We start from the raw sequence: 16609 nt of genomic DNA on the forward strand, positions 1-16609 counted from the left end.
CTGACACGCTGGACATGCTCGGTAACGTGTTGCTGGCTGTTTACCATTCATATATCCATTCATTGTCGCCGCAGTCAACAGGCCTCTAATTATGTGTAAAGGTGTGTAAGATCCCCCCCCCCCCCTTCCCCTCCCATCAATCTCGCCGTCAACCTAAGGGGTAATTAGTTTTGTGGGCAGGATTTGTTACGGATGTCGGCATATATGAGAAGTTAATCAATTGTTGAATGCTTCTGTGCATTTCCAAGTCGAGAAGCAGCTACTGGAGACAAAGTTTACTTTGAAATGATTTCTGAATTTCTTAAAAAAGAAAAACGTAAGCTTTTGGTGTTCCTAAAGTCCCCGTTTTTTAACTAATTAATTTTAATTGATTGTGGGTGTAAAAGTTATTAAAAATTGCTATCTTAAAGATTCTGACAGGGTCTACTTTTAGGTCAAGAACAAGACTTTACATATGACTCCAAATCTCCATTAAATCTCGTCCCTAGAATTGAAAACTTTCTAATAGAGATCGGACTAACATTTTTGATGGCTTTTTGCTCCTGGATTGACCTCTAGATTAATTTAAAATGAAGGAATTATTGTTTTAAAACTTCGAACTTCCCAAAACTTATCAAAACTAAAGCGAATTTACTGTTTGATAGCATTTTGTTTCATGAATCCTGCACTCATATAACAACAAATGTTTTATTATTTTATATTTGAGCTTTTCAAAAGTTTTGCACAAAAAAAATCACGTGTTTCCAATTTGTCTTCGCTTTCATTTGGTAGCTGTCGATGTCAGCTGCTGTCGCTGGCCAAAGTTCAAGGACCCATTCACAAGACAGGCGACAGCTGATGCGGATGCTGTCGCTCCTGTGAGCAGGACCCATTTGCACTTTTATTGCCCTGAAATCGAACGCCTCGAATGTGTATAAACAAAATATTGAAAATGAAAAGGGAACGCGCCAAGTCATCATAAAATGCCAATGTAATGAAATAAATTTAACACAACATTTGTTCTCAGCCTCGACGCGCTCCTTGGTGTTCCGGCCCCTGTCACAACACAATGCGTAGCTGGCGAAGATTGTGGAGGGCCATAACAACCAAGAGGGCACAAATATTTTCAATAATAAATCTATTTGATGGGCTGCTCTGAAGGCACAGTCGCATTTATCAGGGCGCATCCCAATTTTATGTGCCGCCAGCAAGCGCCTCTGGGATATGGGCCAAAGGATGCGTTGACAGCGGGCGCAGTCGTTAAAAATCACAAAATGACCCAAACGCAGATGATTAATTGTTCAGGCACGAATGCGATTCTCGACTTGGGGATACTCTGAAGCTGAAGTGGAGGAGTTGGAGGAGGAGGAGCCGCTCAGTCAGCTGTCGGCCGAAAACACTTGTCACTTGCCCGCGAACTGCAAAGCGGACCATAACTTGGAATATTTTATGCATATCCACACTCCTCAGCTTGGCTTGTAATTAATTTCTGTGCATCTGTTGCACTCGAGTGCGGCACTTGGTCAACAAACGATGACACCCTCGCCCCATCTCGGAGTCGCATTGTGCGGCCATCTGTCCAAGCTGTCCCTCGCGGTGGTCAACTAATTTTCCAATTTGTGGTGCGTGTCAGTTGATATAAATATCGCATTTAATTGAACTGCTGTCTCTATGTGTCGAACGCTTGACCTAGCCCATAAACCTGTCGAACTCTTGACCTTAACTATAAACCTGTGCGACCTTCATATATTCCAATCTAAATGATCTGAAACCTAATAAGTGAAGCATGGAACTAAAAAACTTTTATCAAACACATTTATGGTTTATAAGAACAGAAAAGACACTAAAATAATATTCAAAAATTTGAACCAAAAACTTGAAATTAAGGACAATAAATATCTTTTTAAACTTAAGATGGATCTCATTTACTTAACACTAAAAAATCCCAATACTTAAATCATAGCTTCAATATTTGAACAGATCTCTCTCAATATTTGAACGGACATCCTTAAAACTTAATCTTTATCTAAGTAAACTTCTTTAATATTGAAATGTTATATTTTCCTCTTACTATTGTTAGAACCTTAGAACCTTTAAAGATTCTTTGACCTCCAACAACTAAAATAGTTTAATGGGTATCGTAAGCAATTTAGCATAAATATATTTCTTAGTTTAGATCAAGATAAATCCAAATATGTAAGAGTACAAATCTTAAGAAATTTCAGATATATTCCGAACATATATAAACAAACAAAGCAAAGATTTTACTCCTTGCTAAAAGCATTCCATGAAGACATATGTTTCTCTTTACCCACTCCAAGTAGAATCTGAGCATCTGTTAATAAATCAACACTCGAAAGTCCGAGGGGAAAGAAACCCCTTGTAATTGCTTAATTAAATTGCCACTAAAGTTATAATTTGTGCTGCGAGCAGCGGGCAGCAACAGGGATAATGCGAGGACTTGTGGCATCCTTTTGTGCGCATCTGCTGCCGGGCTGCACACTAAATCAGATTTGCTGACAGGGCCTGACTAATTTTAACCCGGCCACAATTCCGGCTGCACTTGAGCCGAGCCACGAGTGCAGCTTGCCCATGCGCCACGAGTGCAGCGTATCCTTTCAAGTGGATGCTGCGCGCTGCGCGTGCGCTCTGTGCTTCCCAAGTGGACGCGTGCTAATGGGGAGCAAAGGTGCAGCTCAAGGATCAATGGGAATCAGCGCAACGCGACGCGACGCGACGCAAGGAGCTGCGTGTTAATTTATGCGTCGCATGCGTGTCCTGCGCAGGCTCAGCTGCAGCGACTCTCTCTCCCCCTCCCTTGCTCTGAGTCAAAGGACACGACATATGCACACGGCGACATGCCAACACATGACTTTGTTGACACACACACACACACACACACACACACACACAGATAGAGGACTGTATCTAAGTGGTATTTATTGGTTTGCCAAGCGGCGACGGCTGCCGCATGCATCCTGCGCGCAAGGATTGAATTACGCGCTGGCGACACATTTGTAAACAGGCGAGTGATTTAGTTGCAGGACTACCGGCGCAGGAGCCGAGCACACGGCGCGCCTTATTTGCACGGGCATTAGGCGCAGCGCGCACACACACTCGCACACAAGAATAACAATAACAATAACAGCTTGTGCCGGCTTGTCCCTGGCCAGAACCTTGCCACACACTGTGTGTGTGTGTGTGTGTTTGCTGTCACTCAGACAAGGCACACGGGCGCAGATTGACAATCTACAAATTTGTGCATTTGTCAATGAAAAAAGTCGCCGCTTGTCAAAGGACAACACCGCGACGTCAGCAGCGACAGCAAAAGGGAAATGTTGCCCGTTTGATGGATGTGCGATTGATGTTTTTACACTCAGACAACGCGCCTCAAACATGATTAAACATGTGCATGCATGTATATATATATATATGTGTGTATGTGTGTGTGTTTAGGTATTCAAATGATAAATAACTACATAAGTAAAATGTAATTACTGTAATTAAATTCCAAATGCTTTTAAATATAAACAAATGAGACTTACTTGCCAAATTAGAGCGCGATCAATTGGGTTTTTTTTCTTGCAGACTGTGGTCACACTATGCCCTAAAGCTGATGCAATTTATAATTTTCTCTAATTATGTTCCTTAGCGCTTACAAATGAGACTTGCCGAATTAAACCGTGGCCAATTGGTATTTTTTGACAAGCAGACTGCGGCCACACTATGCCCAAAAGCTGATGCAATTTACGATTTTTTCTAATTATGTTTCTTATTGCGTTGCATTTCCATGTTTAACTGAACATCATGTTTACATTTGCAATAACGAATGTTTTAACACTTCACTTATGTATATACAATTAATTAATGTCGTACAATAAACAATTTAACTTGCGAAACGCGCACCGAAAAGACCGCCCGCCGCGCAAACATCACGAAGAAGAAGAGGCAGACATATGTACATGTGCTGACTGACAAATACAACAACAACGAAATTACACAATTGAAACACAGCGCCAACAGATTAAACGGAATCAATGCACGCACACGCACACAAACATATGTATTTATGCGAATTACGCCGCGACAAGCCGACAATTGTTGAACGCGCGCAAATATTTGATGAGTATTAATTAATCACAGCAAAGGTAGCAAATCGCGTGGAAACTGATGTTGTTTGCGGAGTTTCTTTTTGTTCACGTGAGCGGGGATAAAGTGTGAAAGTGTGAGTTCATGGCAAAGCTTATCGATGGGTCAGACTATTGTAGAACACTGCCTGCTGTATATAATAAATACGCATCGGATTTAGCGCCATTTTTAATACTGCAATATATAAAGCTGTGCTTTTTTACATATGTTCCAATTGGACATGCAAAACAAACAAACGAGTTGGCAACGCCAGTTCGCAGCTCGCATGATCGTATGGCAATTCTGCACGCGACTTGCACGCGTTTTTAAACGCACACTAGTTATTGACTACAAAATACTCCAATTGCACATTTTTACCAAAAAAACAAGAGCTATAAATTTCTGTTAATAACAGTTGCAAACCGCTCCCCTAACTGGATGCCCGCCAGCCAGGGCCCATAAATATGGCCAAATGGGTTGACAGTTGGCAGAGACCAACAAAAATATAAAATAAAATAAACAGAAGGGTTTCTTCCTCTGCCACACACACACACACACACACACACACACACACACATGAAAAGTGAAAACGAAATAGTTGCGCACACAATTTGTGGCCAGAAATTTGATATGAATCAAGTGCCACGTGTCGCCCTTGCGAAATTTCGGTGCTAACACGGAGAACGGGTGCGCTGGCTGCCTGGCTGCCCCTTGCCAGGACGACAGATGCGCGCGCGTGTCTCGGACATGGGCCCAAAAAATGTTCTGTTACACTTTCGTTTAAACTCGGCCAAAAAACAAGAAACTAATCGACGAAGCGAGGAGCGTTTATCGCACGCAGACATCGGGCGAACCGAAGTTGGAGGCGTGTGTCGGAGGCGGCAACGCATCTCGTTAAACCGCAACCGTCGCTGCTGATTCGGATCGCATCAGCACATCTGTGCCGCTGGCTGTGCCCGTTGGTTCCTGCTGGTTCCCGTTGTTGGCCGCCGGACGCGAGAGCGTGAAATGCGTGAATTGTGTGGCCAGGACTCCGCCTGCTTAGCGGTTGGCCCGTTACGCGAAATTGATGGGGGCCCCTCTACCTGCCAGATCGTCAGATCTCTCTAGATGGGCCAATTTAGATTCCAGATGTTGTGCCGTGTGCTTGATGGCGCAGGCTAACAACGCAGCCTGGCAGCATACCAGTGTGACCAGTTCAGAGTTCGTCGATCGTTAACAGTTAGTATTAAATATATATGTGACTATCTTTTGGCAACTTAAAAATCCTAATTCTAGCTTTTGTTAACATTGGATTAGCTAGTTTTTCCTAGCAGCAGTTGGCAACACTGGCTCCAACTCGCGCACAGCTGTTCTCGAAATCTGAACTGTAAACGCTGCATCCACATTGTGGATTTATGATTCTGGTTTTAATGACGTCAGCCGCGCGCCGCTGGACACTTCAATGTCTTCGTAATGCGACACCACAGCCGGACACTTGGCATGTGCCAAGGAAATGGACATGGAACACGGTTACCTAAAACCAAAAACAGAAGTGCCTCCGAGTCCACTTGAATTACATGCCCAAAAATGTATTTGGCGCACACACACAAGCAATCGCATGCACACACACCTTGAGGCTGACCCAACGCTCGAGCGGGTGTCAAAGGCCGTGTTAGCTCGTGTGCAGCCTTTGACAGGCGCTGAGCAAGGTCCCTGCCCGCCGAAGCAGCGGGTCAATTTGTCGAAATTGAAAATTGTTGAGCGCATGGAAATTCGATACATTGGCAGCTGCCGCGGCTGTGCGCCCTGTTTGCACCCGGGCCACCCTGTAAATGCAGCCAGCAGCTAACGACACACACACACACACTCACCTACACACACACACACACACACTGCGCGTGCATTATGCAACTCTTGAATAGAAAAAGGATCATTGCATTTTTGAAATATGGACAACAAAAAGCTTCAAAACTGCAAATGGCAATGGCCGCATACAAAGCAAGGAAATTGAAACCTGCATCGAACGCGGCCCCAGAGCGCACTCACGTCGAATCCTCGTCGAATCCCCGTCGTTAGAAGCAGCATCATGCCCCAGATTGCATATGCCATCAAAAATATTCCGACAATTTTATTTACAGCAGGCATTGCACTGCAAATTGAATACAATGTTTACCAAAGAAATTGTGCAATACGCAATGATACAATTGAAAATTGGAAAAGTGCATGTATCGAAAAGGTCATAAAGAAATATAAAAGATATCTATACAAATATGTGGGACAGGTTAAAATAAGTTGCAAAAAATTCAAATTGTGATTTCTAAGAAAAATAATCATAAAAAAATGTTGTATAAATAACTGTAAAATTGGGAGCTCAGGGAAAAATAATTGAATAAAATATTTCGGTATGTAAAATTGTAAGTTTAGGGAAATGTAAAAAAATATTATCATTGAAAATTATTTTCAAAAAATTGTGTAATAATATATAATAGAAATATTTTAGAAGTAAGATTATATAACAATAGGAATTTGGAAAATGTTATGATAGTAAAAGAAAGTTTGGAAAAAAAATGGGCTTTTGTTATTTTAGAAGAGTCTAGAAATGTTGTAGATATCAGAAAACAACATTATAAGGAAGGAATATCAAAGATATTTGTTGAAAACAAATGAAATACTTTTAAGAATGTGTTTTTGTTAATGTAAATTTTTCATTACCAGAAAAGCAAACTGAATTACGAATCAGAAAAATTTGAAATTGTTAAATGTTAATCAAAAAATATGCACTGCCTAAGAAGAAGAGATTAAATAGTTATTTCAGACTATATCCCAAGTAAATTTGATTTGTTTTTCATTAGACGGGATAAACGGAGTGTGTTAGTTCTTATCAGTCCACATAGTAAGATTTCTGATACTTACTCCACCGCATAGCTGGGCAGATTGGAGAGATCATCACCTGTTGTTAAGGAGAAGTTATTCAAAATATCCCCAAATGCCTTGCCCCGCTTTGAACTCACGGCGACAGCTCTGGACGAGAGCTATTTCCAGGGCGTTGCGATAGGCTACGAGAGGCTGCCACTCGTCGGCCCGGCTGGTGGGCAGGGCCACCTGATCGATGAACTGGACAAACTTGAGCACATCCAGCATATCCTGGGCGAGCAGCTGCGGCACAAACTGCTGCAGCACACTCAGATAGAGTAGATTTTCGGGCGGACTGGTCGGATCATCGGGCATGATCTCCGCGGCATATCGAATGCCAGCGCGATGTAGTATGACCACGCCGGAGCGTATCTCCAGCTGCTTGGCATTGAAAAGCTCCGCCAGCAAATTGGCCAGCTTGAGGAGATCGGCAAAATCCGTGGAGGCGGCTGCTTCAACTGCATTTGGATAAGCGAATCGGATGCGTTTGTAGACCAGCAAACAGGTGTGCATCACGGTCATGCCACAGTTGACGGGATTAACAGACAAACAGCGCTCCAGAGTGGCGCGCAGAATGTCACCAAAGACCGGATTGTACTGGAATAAAGGAGACGAAAATCTCAGTCGGACTGTATATGTATTAGAGTCCTGCATCGGTTAAATCAATTCGAATACTCGAAAAGTAACATATTCCAGCTATTGATTGTCGAGTGTTCGAACAAATGATTCATCAAGCGCGCAGATATTCATTCAAACAAGGTTTGATCTGCTCGAGCATGCAACATGTTCGAGTTGTGAGAGCTCGAACACATTTGAAAAGGTCGAGTTGGGAGTTAGATCGAGCAGCACGATCTTTTTTGAAGAATATTGAGTCTTAATTCGCTCGAACCGAAACAATTGTTCGAGTATTCGAAAAGCCTTTCGGTTGACTCGATGCAGAGCTCTAGTTCTCGCTCCACTTACACGCTCGTAATACTGCAGCACAATGCAAGAGCGCATCACGGGCATCACGTTATGGAACACCAGCTTACAGTAGCTGGCCAGGACGCGACGTTTGCTCTGAAGCAGTGAGAACATCTCCGGTGCCAGCAGTGCGGCGGCGCCTTCATCCTCAGCTGCCGCGAATGCAAAGCGCAGCACAAAGCTCTCGATCAGCTGGTACTCGCTTATTTTGGATTTGTATTCCAAGGCGCGAATCGAGTCGCAGCTGTTCTGGCGCAGCGGATCGGCGAAGAGCACGAAAATGTCACAGGTAAAGCTGAAGGCCTGCAAGGTGCACAAGGAGCTAAACTCAAGGGATTACAGGTCGGAGGAGCAACTGCCCGAAACTTACATCGCAGCCCACTTGGATGATGGACGTGTGCTCGATCAGCTGAAAGTTCACGAGGAGAAAGCTTTCCATGCGGCGACGCAAGGCGCGGCACTCCTCGGCCACATCCCGGCCAGCTTTGGCTGCATCCTTGCTGCGCTGTAGATCCCAAGAGAGCGAGACGTAGACAATCGTTAAATAGAGTGAAAGGGATTCATCCGGCAGCCGGGACTCCCGCTCATCCAGAGCATGCTTCAGCGTGTCCAAGATCTTGTCGCTCAGCTGCCAATCGTTGAGATCGAAGCGTGCATAGAGCGTGGAGAGCAGACGCAGTGTGTCCAGCAGACGTTTGGCATTATTCTTCACGGACAGCCTCGAGGTGCCCGCCAGCGACTGCTCCCAGGCGGCGGTGGCAATCATGTAGTTGGTCACCGCATTGTTGAGCAGCTCCTTGCGATGATTCAGGCAGCTGGCATTCAGGCCGTACAGATGCTCCAGTGTCATGGCGCCCATTTGGAGCACTGAGAGCGCCTCCTGCTCGAACATAATGTCCTTGATCTGTTCGAGCAGCTCCTGGAACTGCGCCTTCTGCGGCATGATCACGAACTGTGGCAGCTCCAGCAGATTGCTGAGATCCCGCTCAGAGCTGCGATACTGGCGCAGGAGTGCGGGCAACTTGGAGAGCAGGTAACGCGTGGCCAGCTTCTTGGCGTTCGGCTGGGCTTGACGCACCAGATCCTCGGTGTAACGGCCCGGCGGTATCTCGCCTGTGACCGCCTGCTTGACGGCCCGCGTCAAGATCTCGATAATTGCCGAGGTCTCCGGCTCGGTTAGCGTGTCGGGCTGAAGGAGCATGGAGACCATGCTGGACCAGGCCAGCACGATGTCGTTGCGCCCGTAGAAGGCGTCCACCAGGTAGGCGGCATGCTCGTGCTCACCGAAGCGTACGAAGAACTGCACCAGGATCAGAAGGCGCTCCTGCTCCGTGCTCGCCGTCTCCTGGTAACGATAGGGCACCAGATCCGCGGCGGCCTGGGCCAGGCCGCGATGCGCGGCAAAGACTAGCTGCTCGATGACCTGCAGCATGGACTCGTCGAGGAACAGAGGATTCGCCCTGTAGAACAGCCCCAGCAGCTGGATGGCCATCTGGCCCAGTTCGCTCTCCGCGCTCATGGTCAGGCCCAGCAGGGTCATGCGGTACTTGGCGCCCTGCTCCAGGCAAACGGGTCGCAGCTTCGGATTATGCCACAGCTTGAACAGCGCCTGGAAGCAGCACTCGATCACCTTGCGCGAGTTGTCCTGCAGCGGCTGGAACAGATGCTTCACATGATCCGGATTCAGATAGCACTGCGGATACTTCTCCAGCCAAATGCCGCACTCGGCCAGGCACAGATAGCGTATCTCATCGACGACATCGCCGGATCGTTCCAAGAAGACGCCGGTAAACATTTGCAGCCAAATCTCCTTGAGCTGTTCGCTCTCCAGCAGCACCGTGGCGCACAGCGTGGTCATCATCTTGAGTCCTGCAAGTGGAGCAAATGCTCTTCAAGGGAACCTCCCAAGGCATGGGGCTACCTCTTACCAATTAGGGTGCAGGTGTGCCGGAAGGCGCGCACCTTCGAGTCGGCGCAGACCATGACGAAGCCGGCGACGTTCCTCAGCAGGACATCGTCCAGGATTAGGGATGTGGTGTGCAGCAGACGCATTAGATACTGCACAAAGTAGCACACGTCCCGCGCGAAGGAGTTGCCCGATTTCATGATCAACGGATACGACAAGCTCTTCTACAAATCCTATCCAAAGTGAGGTTATGTCAGACTAATACAAAAAAAAAGGACTCACATTGCCGAAATGCGCCGTGGCCGCAATCAGCATGTCGCTGAAATCAAAGGGTATCTCCAGTCTGTCAGGTAATTGATACTGACTGCCGCTGGCCTCCAGCACGAACTGCATGAATTTTAGGAGAGCCGCTTCCGGCGAATACGTATATAACCTGATCCAGGCCTGGCAAATGTCCTGGAATCATCACAAGTAAATATGGAATAAAATAAATTTATCAAATTGAAGGATGCCAGTGCAAATGCTAGGCTAATTTATGGATGTATTACAGTCTTATCAAAAGAATAATCCGAGGTAAGTTTTGAAATATTGTCGGACTTACCTTGGTCTTCTGCCTTCTGTCGCACACGAGCTCCAACAGGCTGCTGCACGTTTCCTGGGCATATTCCTGCATAAGCTCCAGCGGTTCCTCATTTTCCTTATTGCTGCCGCCTTCATCGTTGCTGTCGTGGAAATGTTTCACATTCTCAACTTTAGCCAGTTTTGCAAAAGGAAAACTTTTACCTCAATTGAAATTCCATGCTCTCAGCCTCCGTGTCTGGCAGCGAGGACTGAACTTCGACCTCGGTCGAAATGCTGCTCATTTTGAAATATTTTTGGGATCAAAAAAAAATTACGTTTCGCAGCGAAACTGTGCGCATGTACAGCACGTGCAAAAGCTATTGAAAAGTCGGCGTTGCCACCTCGCTTTAAAAAGTGCGAACGTATTGACAGCGTAACGGCAAAGTTCAAAATGTGAACCAGTGAAGAACCAGTGAGTAGCTTTATTGTTCATAATTATCGTGGAGCTAGTTTATGCAATTGAAATTGACACGATACGACAAACAATATAAAAAAGACCCCAAATTCATTTCAGGGGTGTTTCACACTTTTTGGAAAATTAAAAAAATTATTTTCAAAGATCTTGGAGAGAACCTATTTTATACGTGCCACGGGCAGGGCCGGGGTATACCCGCTAGTATCCTATATAGACATATGTAGGTCAAAATGTCCCACCCTCATAACTGGGTCAAATCTCATCCGATTTTCACGAGGTTTGGCTTTTCGTACATAGTTTTCCCTCTAGATTAATTTGGCATGTACAGGTAAGCCCGGGGTATACGGGCTAGCATTTTAATATAACAATAAGTTCATAAGATTTCTAATATCAACAAATATCGACATTGTTTCTTAACTCGAGAATTATGAAAGCTATATACATCAAACTTGGTATGTTGCTTAACACAGGGCATACATAAGTTAAGAATATAGTACTTTGTGAATATTTCCGGCCCATCAAGAGAACACTGAGATCACTCGAGAATTATAAGGGCTAGATACACCAAACTTGGTATTTTGGTTCTCATATGACGTACGCAGATTAAGAATACAATATTTTTAGTATATCTCCCGCCCATCAATAGATCCCTTGGAACCCTATGACATTCCATATATTATTGCTTAATTATTTAGTACTCGTTCCCATAAATCTTTTTTTGATTGCTCGAACTGTTAAATCAATAGTTACGATTTCTAGCCTGATCGCGTTTTTCCCACCGCCATGTCAAACCGTGTGGCAAACAAGCTGCCATGGACGTGCGTTCCGGCTGCGGTGATATTCCTGTGATAATTCAATCCAAACCGGGCCAATTACGTGGCCAGGTCGGAATCCGTTTTGTGTGTGTGGGTCAGGTAGCGAAACAACAAACAATTAGCCCGCACAGCTCCTCCGCAATGATACACAAACAGAGAGCGCAAATTGGGCAGCCACTTGTCGGTCGCTCGGTCGGTCGGTCGATGAGAGAGATCTGAGGGAGATGCCGCCGCCGCCGTCGCTGCCGCCGTCGAGGTCGCGGTCGCGGCTAACAAGGACCAAATAATCGGCCTCTGCTCCCAAAGCCAAACACAAATATTGACGTTGCTTATCGCACGCGATCGCCGGAACCACGAACCACGCAGATCAGAGCCACCGCTGACCACTTGGCTGATGACTTGGCAACTTTTTGGCAGAACCCACAACGTCGAATTATTTCAATCTGCGCTGATGACGCGGCTCATTCCGCTCGCTCGCGCGCTAGCGCTGATAAAAAGCTGGCGATAACACATATTTTTTTTCGGGCATTCCTGGAAGCCAAACCCGGCCACAAATATTGACGCCCAGAGCTCAAATGAAATTGGCGCACGGCAGCAGCAGCAGCAGCAGCTGCTTCTGTGATTGAAAGATCAATTGGGATGAAAGGAGCTGAGCTGCCCGCTGGAACCGTAATTGGACTCGAGCTGGTCAGGCCAGCCGGAGAGCTCAGGTTCTGCATATTGCATTGTTTTGTTGGTTCAATTCAATTCCATATTTGATATATGCCTGCAATCTGACCTTTTGGCTGCGCCTTTGTTTGGCCATTTCGAGTCGGGAATTAGCCGCTGCCCGGCGTTGTGCGGCCAGCACGTGGCCTCGCATGCAGATGCCCTCGCTAATTCACGCTGTCCTTGTCCCGCTTCAGTTGATGAACAATAACTGAAATTTGGCTGGCAGGCAGTTGGCGCCTTCCTCGGGCCATTTGTGTCCCAACTTTGTTGCAAGTTTCGATTCAATTTACTTGCAACAACAGCCGCAGCGAGGGGAGCAGGGGACAAACCGCAAGAAATCATGGCAAAAGTTAAGATTGAAAAGGATAAAGTTTCCGCAATGTGGCCTTGGCTAACTTCCACTGTTTAGCAGCCTTTTGTCTCAATTGCTTTCCACATGCTCGACTAGCTAGAAACAAGCTACGAAATGGGATAATTTGTTCTATAAAATTGCTTTTGTGAATGGCACAAAAGACTTTTGCCACAAGTCGATTGGGTTAGTTTCTATGTGAGTTGTGTTTAGTTCAGTCTTTTGGAAAACCCAAAAAAATATATAAAACAAATTGCGGTGCTCTAGTTAGGAATACTCGAATAGAAGGAACCCAGCGACAAGCTTGCTCCGAACGTTCTTCTTCTTCCCCTCTCTTAAAACTTCATTTGGGTAATGTATTCTTGATTAACTTGGGTGTTTATATTTCGATCATTATGAAAATTTCAGGACTTAAATATGGCCTATTTAAGTAAGTATATATCAAAGCGCAAGGCTCTCACGTTAAGAATCTATATTTATCCAATTTCGGGGGAATGGGGAAAGGTAACCAAAATGTGAAACATTCCTTTTTTGTGTACACTAAAATAGAGTCTAGATACCAAATTTGGTGTATATAGCTCTCATAATTCTCGAGTTATGCTTAAAAAACCATGCTCTAAAATCGATATAAATTTATACTATGGAAGGAGGTAAGGAAAATATAATCTCGTTCTGCGTATGTTATATGCGAATATATATTTTAAAATTCAAGTCTCTAGTTAGTTTCCGAGGTCGATGCGATCAGACAGACGAATAGAAGTACATGGATAGATGAGCTCAGCTCGTCCTTCTGATCTAGAATATGTGTACTTTATATAGTTGGAAATGTCTACTTCGCCCTGTTAGCTTTGGGTTTTCAAAGGGTTCAGGTTAGAATTACATTAAAATAGTCTAAAGATCGGGACACTAGTTCGCATAGATACGAACAATAGCTCTATTTGATCCCTTAAAGATTGTTAAAGAGCAGAGATATCTACCCTTAAAGTTATATCTTTCGTAATACAGCTGTTAACTCCTAGGTAAATGGTATACCTGATCTACCCTATATCAAAAACAGTCTTTACATACAATATAATCAACTTATAATTGAAAATGCCCAATATAATATATCAGCTTTAATTACATCTAAACCATGTCAACCAAAACCCTGCTCCAGATGTTCCATTCCGCTCGGCTGTCACCAAATATTTCGATTTGGCCTCCCCCTTCGAGAGCAGGTCGGGCAATTATCGAAATAATTGTAACCAAGGCAATGGCCCGTTGGCAACAAACACGAAAATCAACAACTTGCCATGTCCAGCCGTGTCCTATTTGGGTCAACTGGGCAGCGATTATGACCAAACCGACAGTCAAGCAATTGGTTTGCACTTGGCCATTACCTGTTTCCCAATTGCTGGTCGGGCATAGGAGGAGGCACATGTGTGGCATGTTTTTCATTTTTTTTCGGGTGGGTTGCGGCATAATTAATCAAAGCGGCACGCGGCAACGTTGGGCGCCACAAAGCAAGCCGCCAATCCCGGCCAGCTTGTGAGGCAAGTAACGGGAAGTCGGGGTGCATACAAATAATGCCAAGCCAAAACGCCTTCTTCCGCATTTAATGACAAACGTCTGAGCCGCAGCGGATGTGGACATGGATGTGGACACCCGCGCACACTGCACTCAACCAGGCCAGCTCATGTGGGTGCACAGCCAGCCAAGCAGGAAGCTAGTCAGTCAAACCAGTTGCCCCCCGCCCCCTGCCCCCCGCCCTGACTCTGGCTCATTCATGCATTGGCGCAAGGCGTCGTCAATGGATCTGCGATGAGTCACAGCGGCGGCAACTGCTCTGCTCCGTTCGCAAGAGTTTACAATTAGTAGGACGCTGGCTCTGGCTCTGGCTCCAAGTTGGCCAAGTTAACGTCGTCTGCCAGCCACAACTGGCTGCTAATTGACACACCTCGACGCAGAGACGCAGACACGTTGGTGTGACAGTGTTGCCGGTTTAGCTATTTAAAAGCTAAGATATCGATAATTTACAAGAATCTGTTGAAATATGCGGCTTTCAATCAAATCTAGCTTTTTTTCTTACGAAAAATACCTAATTGGAATCTAATTAAAGTTTCACGTTAAAGTCAAGGAGTTTTGGCTTGTCTCAAAGTTTTATATATAAAACTTTATCATCGAAATTTAGCGGGTTTTAAGCCGTTTATCAGGTTCAGCTGATTTTAAGGATCTTTATAAAAATCCCATATAACTGCGATTCAATTAAATTTGCTACTTTTCTGATTATTTATTATATTTTTAGGTATTTTCAACATAGCATACAGCTACTTTTTTGCATTTGCCAACACTGTTTGCTCTCAGTGTTGGGTAATTCATTTCAGCCATTTTCTAGCTAGCTTAAATGAACGTTATAAAGAGGTCATAAGCAATGACTTTAATTTGGCTGTTTTTTTATTTACTCATTTTTTTTTGAGCTATTTTTAACACCAAATTCAGCTACTTTTTTGCATTCGCCAACACTGTTTGCTGTTAGTATTGGTTAATACCTTTCAGCGATTTTCTAGCCACTTTTAAAGGATCGTTATGAAAAGCTTATAAAAAAGAACAAAGGTTTATTTATTTTAAATATTGATTTATTTTATTTTTTAGCTTTTTCATCCACAACATTCAGCTAATTTTTATCATTCATTAACACTGTTTGCTGTTAGTTTGGGCTAATTATTTTCAGCTATTTTCTAGCTACTTTTAACCTTGCAATCAGCCACTTTTTTGCAGCGACAGCTGGCAACACTGCCTGTTGCTGACGTTGCCATCACGTGCTGCAGGCGCAGAGAGGATGAGTCATCCCATCCGCCCAGTTGCCAGCCCGGCCTCAACATGTGCCAAACGCCAAAACAGCCAACCAAAGCCAAAGCCAAAGCAACAGCCGCAGCCGCAGCCATCGCCAGCGCCATTTATGAATGAAACGATCTACACGAATGTCTGCAAGAGCTCCAGACGCAGTTGCTCCCACTGTCCGCCCTCCCCTCCCCCTCTCCTAGCCCCACAATGTTTCTAGTCGTCCAAGTTGTTGTTGTTGTTGTTGTTGTTGTCGGTCGTCTACAACTTTTGCCTTTATAGTAAATCGTGTTTTGCATGCGCGAGTAGGTTGCCAACGCCTGCCCCCAACCGCACGCCTCGCCCGCCGGAGGATTGGGCTTGAGGGGGGGAGGGGGAGGGCGCATTGGATTTGAAATTCATTCATAAAAAAAAAGAAATACAAAGCCAGCTAGTCGTTTGGCGAGTTTTGAAGCATTGCTCTTTGGACATTGGAACCTGAACAGAGTTGGGTTTTTCTTTCTTTTTCTTTTCGATTTACTCGTACTTAGAAGTCGCTGCATTACGACACGTTCGAGAATTTCTGCTTAAATGCTCGAATGCAGAGTTTTTTTTTTTATCCGAAACGTTAATTGGGATATTAGAGAAAATGTTTTTCAATAGACATACACAGAAATATGATTTTGAGCTATATGCAGAATATAATATATTAATTTTATAGATGGAAAATTTGTTAAGAAAATAAACTTTAAGGTCAGCAGAGATGCAGAAAAGAATCTTAAAGGCTATAAGTATCGAAGGTATTAAAGGCTATATGTATCAAATAGTTGATATATATATATATATAAGCTATTCCGTGCTTATACAAAAGAACCATTCCAAGCTTTCGAATTTATACATTTTATAAGCATGCAGTAAAAAGGAAGATCATACACTTAAGATCGTATCCTTTCTACAGACATTAAAGTTTGTATGGAGAAGTATAAACGAGATCTTAATATGTGTGCAAATAATAAAATAAGTATTGG

The 16609-nt window shown here is 44.5% G+C and overlaps 1 protein-coding gene across 1 annotated transcript; it reads right to left on the reverse strand.

The window, feature by feature from the left end:
• Positions 1 to 6784: 6784 nt before the first annotated feature.
• SA2 (Stromalin 2) lies at positions 6785 to 10819 on the reverse strand. The gene is made up of 8 exons (XM_064690235.1): positions 10655 to 10819; positions 10473 to 10593; positions 10154 to 10327; positions 9894 to 10095; positions 8336 to 9834; positions 7966 to 8268; positions 7101 to 7599; positions 6785 to 7039 (listed from the first exon to the last, which is right to left on the reverse strand). The coding sequence occupies exons 1-8, from the start codon at positions 10732 to 10734 to the stop codon at positions 6999 to 7001; spliced, it is 2919 nt and encodes a 972-aa protein (XP_064546305.1). The 5' UTR covers positions 10735 to 10819; the 3' UTR covers positions 6785 to 6998.
• Between the last annotated feature and the right edge of the window lie 5790 nt (positions 10820 to 16609).

The sequence above is a fragment of the Drosophila montana genome, unplaced genomic scaffold (genome assembly GCF_035044405.1).
Source record: "Drosophila montana isolate Dmon_TW-CO22-7 unplaced genomic scaffold, ASM3504440v1 contig_3240_1, whole genome shotgun sequence".
NCBI lineage: Eukaryota > Metazoa > Arthropoda > Insecta > Diptera > Drosophilidae > Drosophila > Drosophila montana.

What these genes read in the sequence shown, in the direction of transcription:
- SA2 (XM_064690235.1), bottom strand. Translation starts at nt 10,734, where the DNA reads ATGAGCAGCATTTCGACCGAGGTCGAAGTTCAGTCCTCGCTGCCAGAC. An exon ending in AGCATGGAATTTCAATTGAG is followed by an intron (nt 10,594 to 10,654) that starts GTAAAAGTTTTC and finishes TTTCCACGACAG; the next exon opens with CAACGATGAAGGCGGCAGCA. An exon ending in ACAGAAGGCAGAAGACCAAG is followed by an intron (nt 10,328 to 10,472) that starts GTAAGTCCGACA and finishes TGATGATTCCAG; the next exon opens with GACATTTGCCAGGCCTGGAT.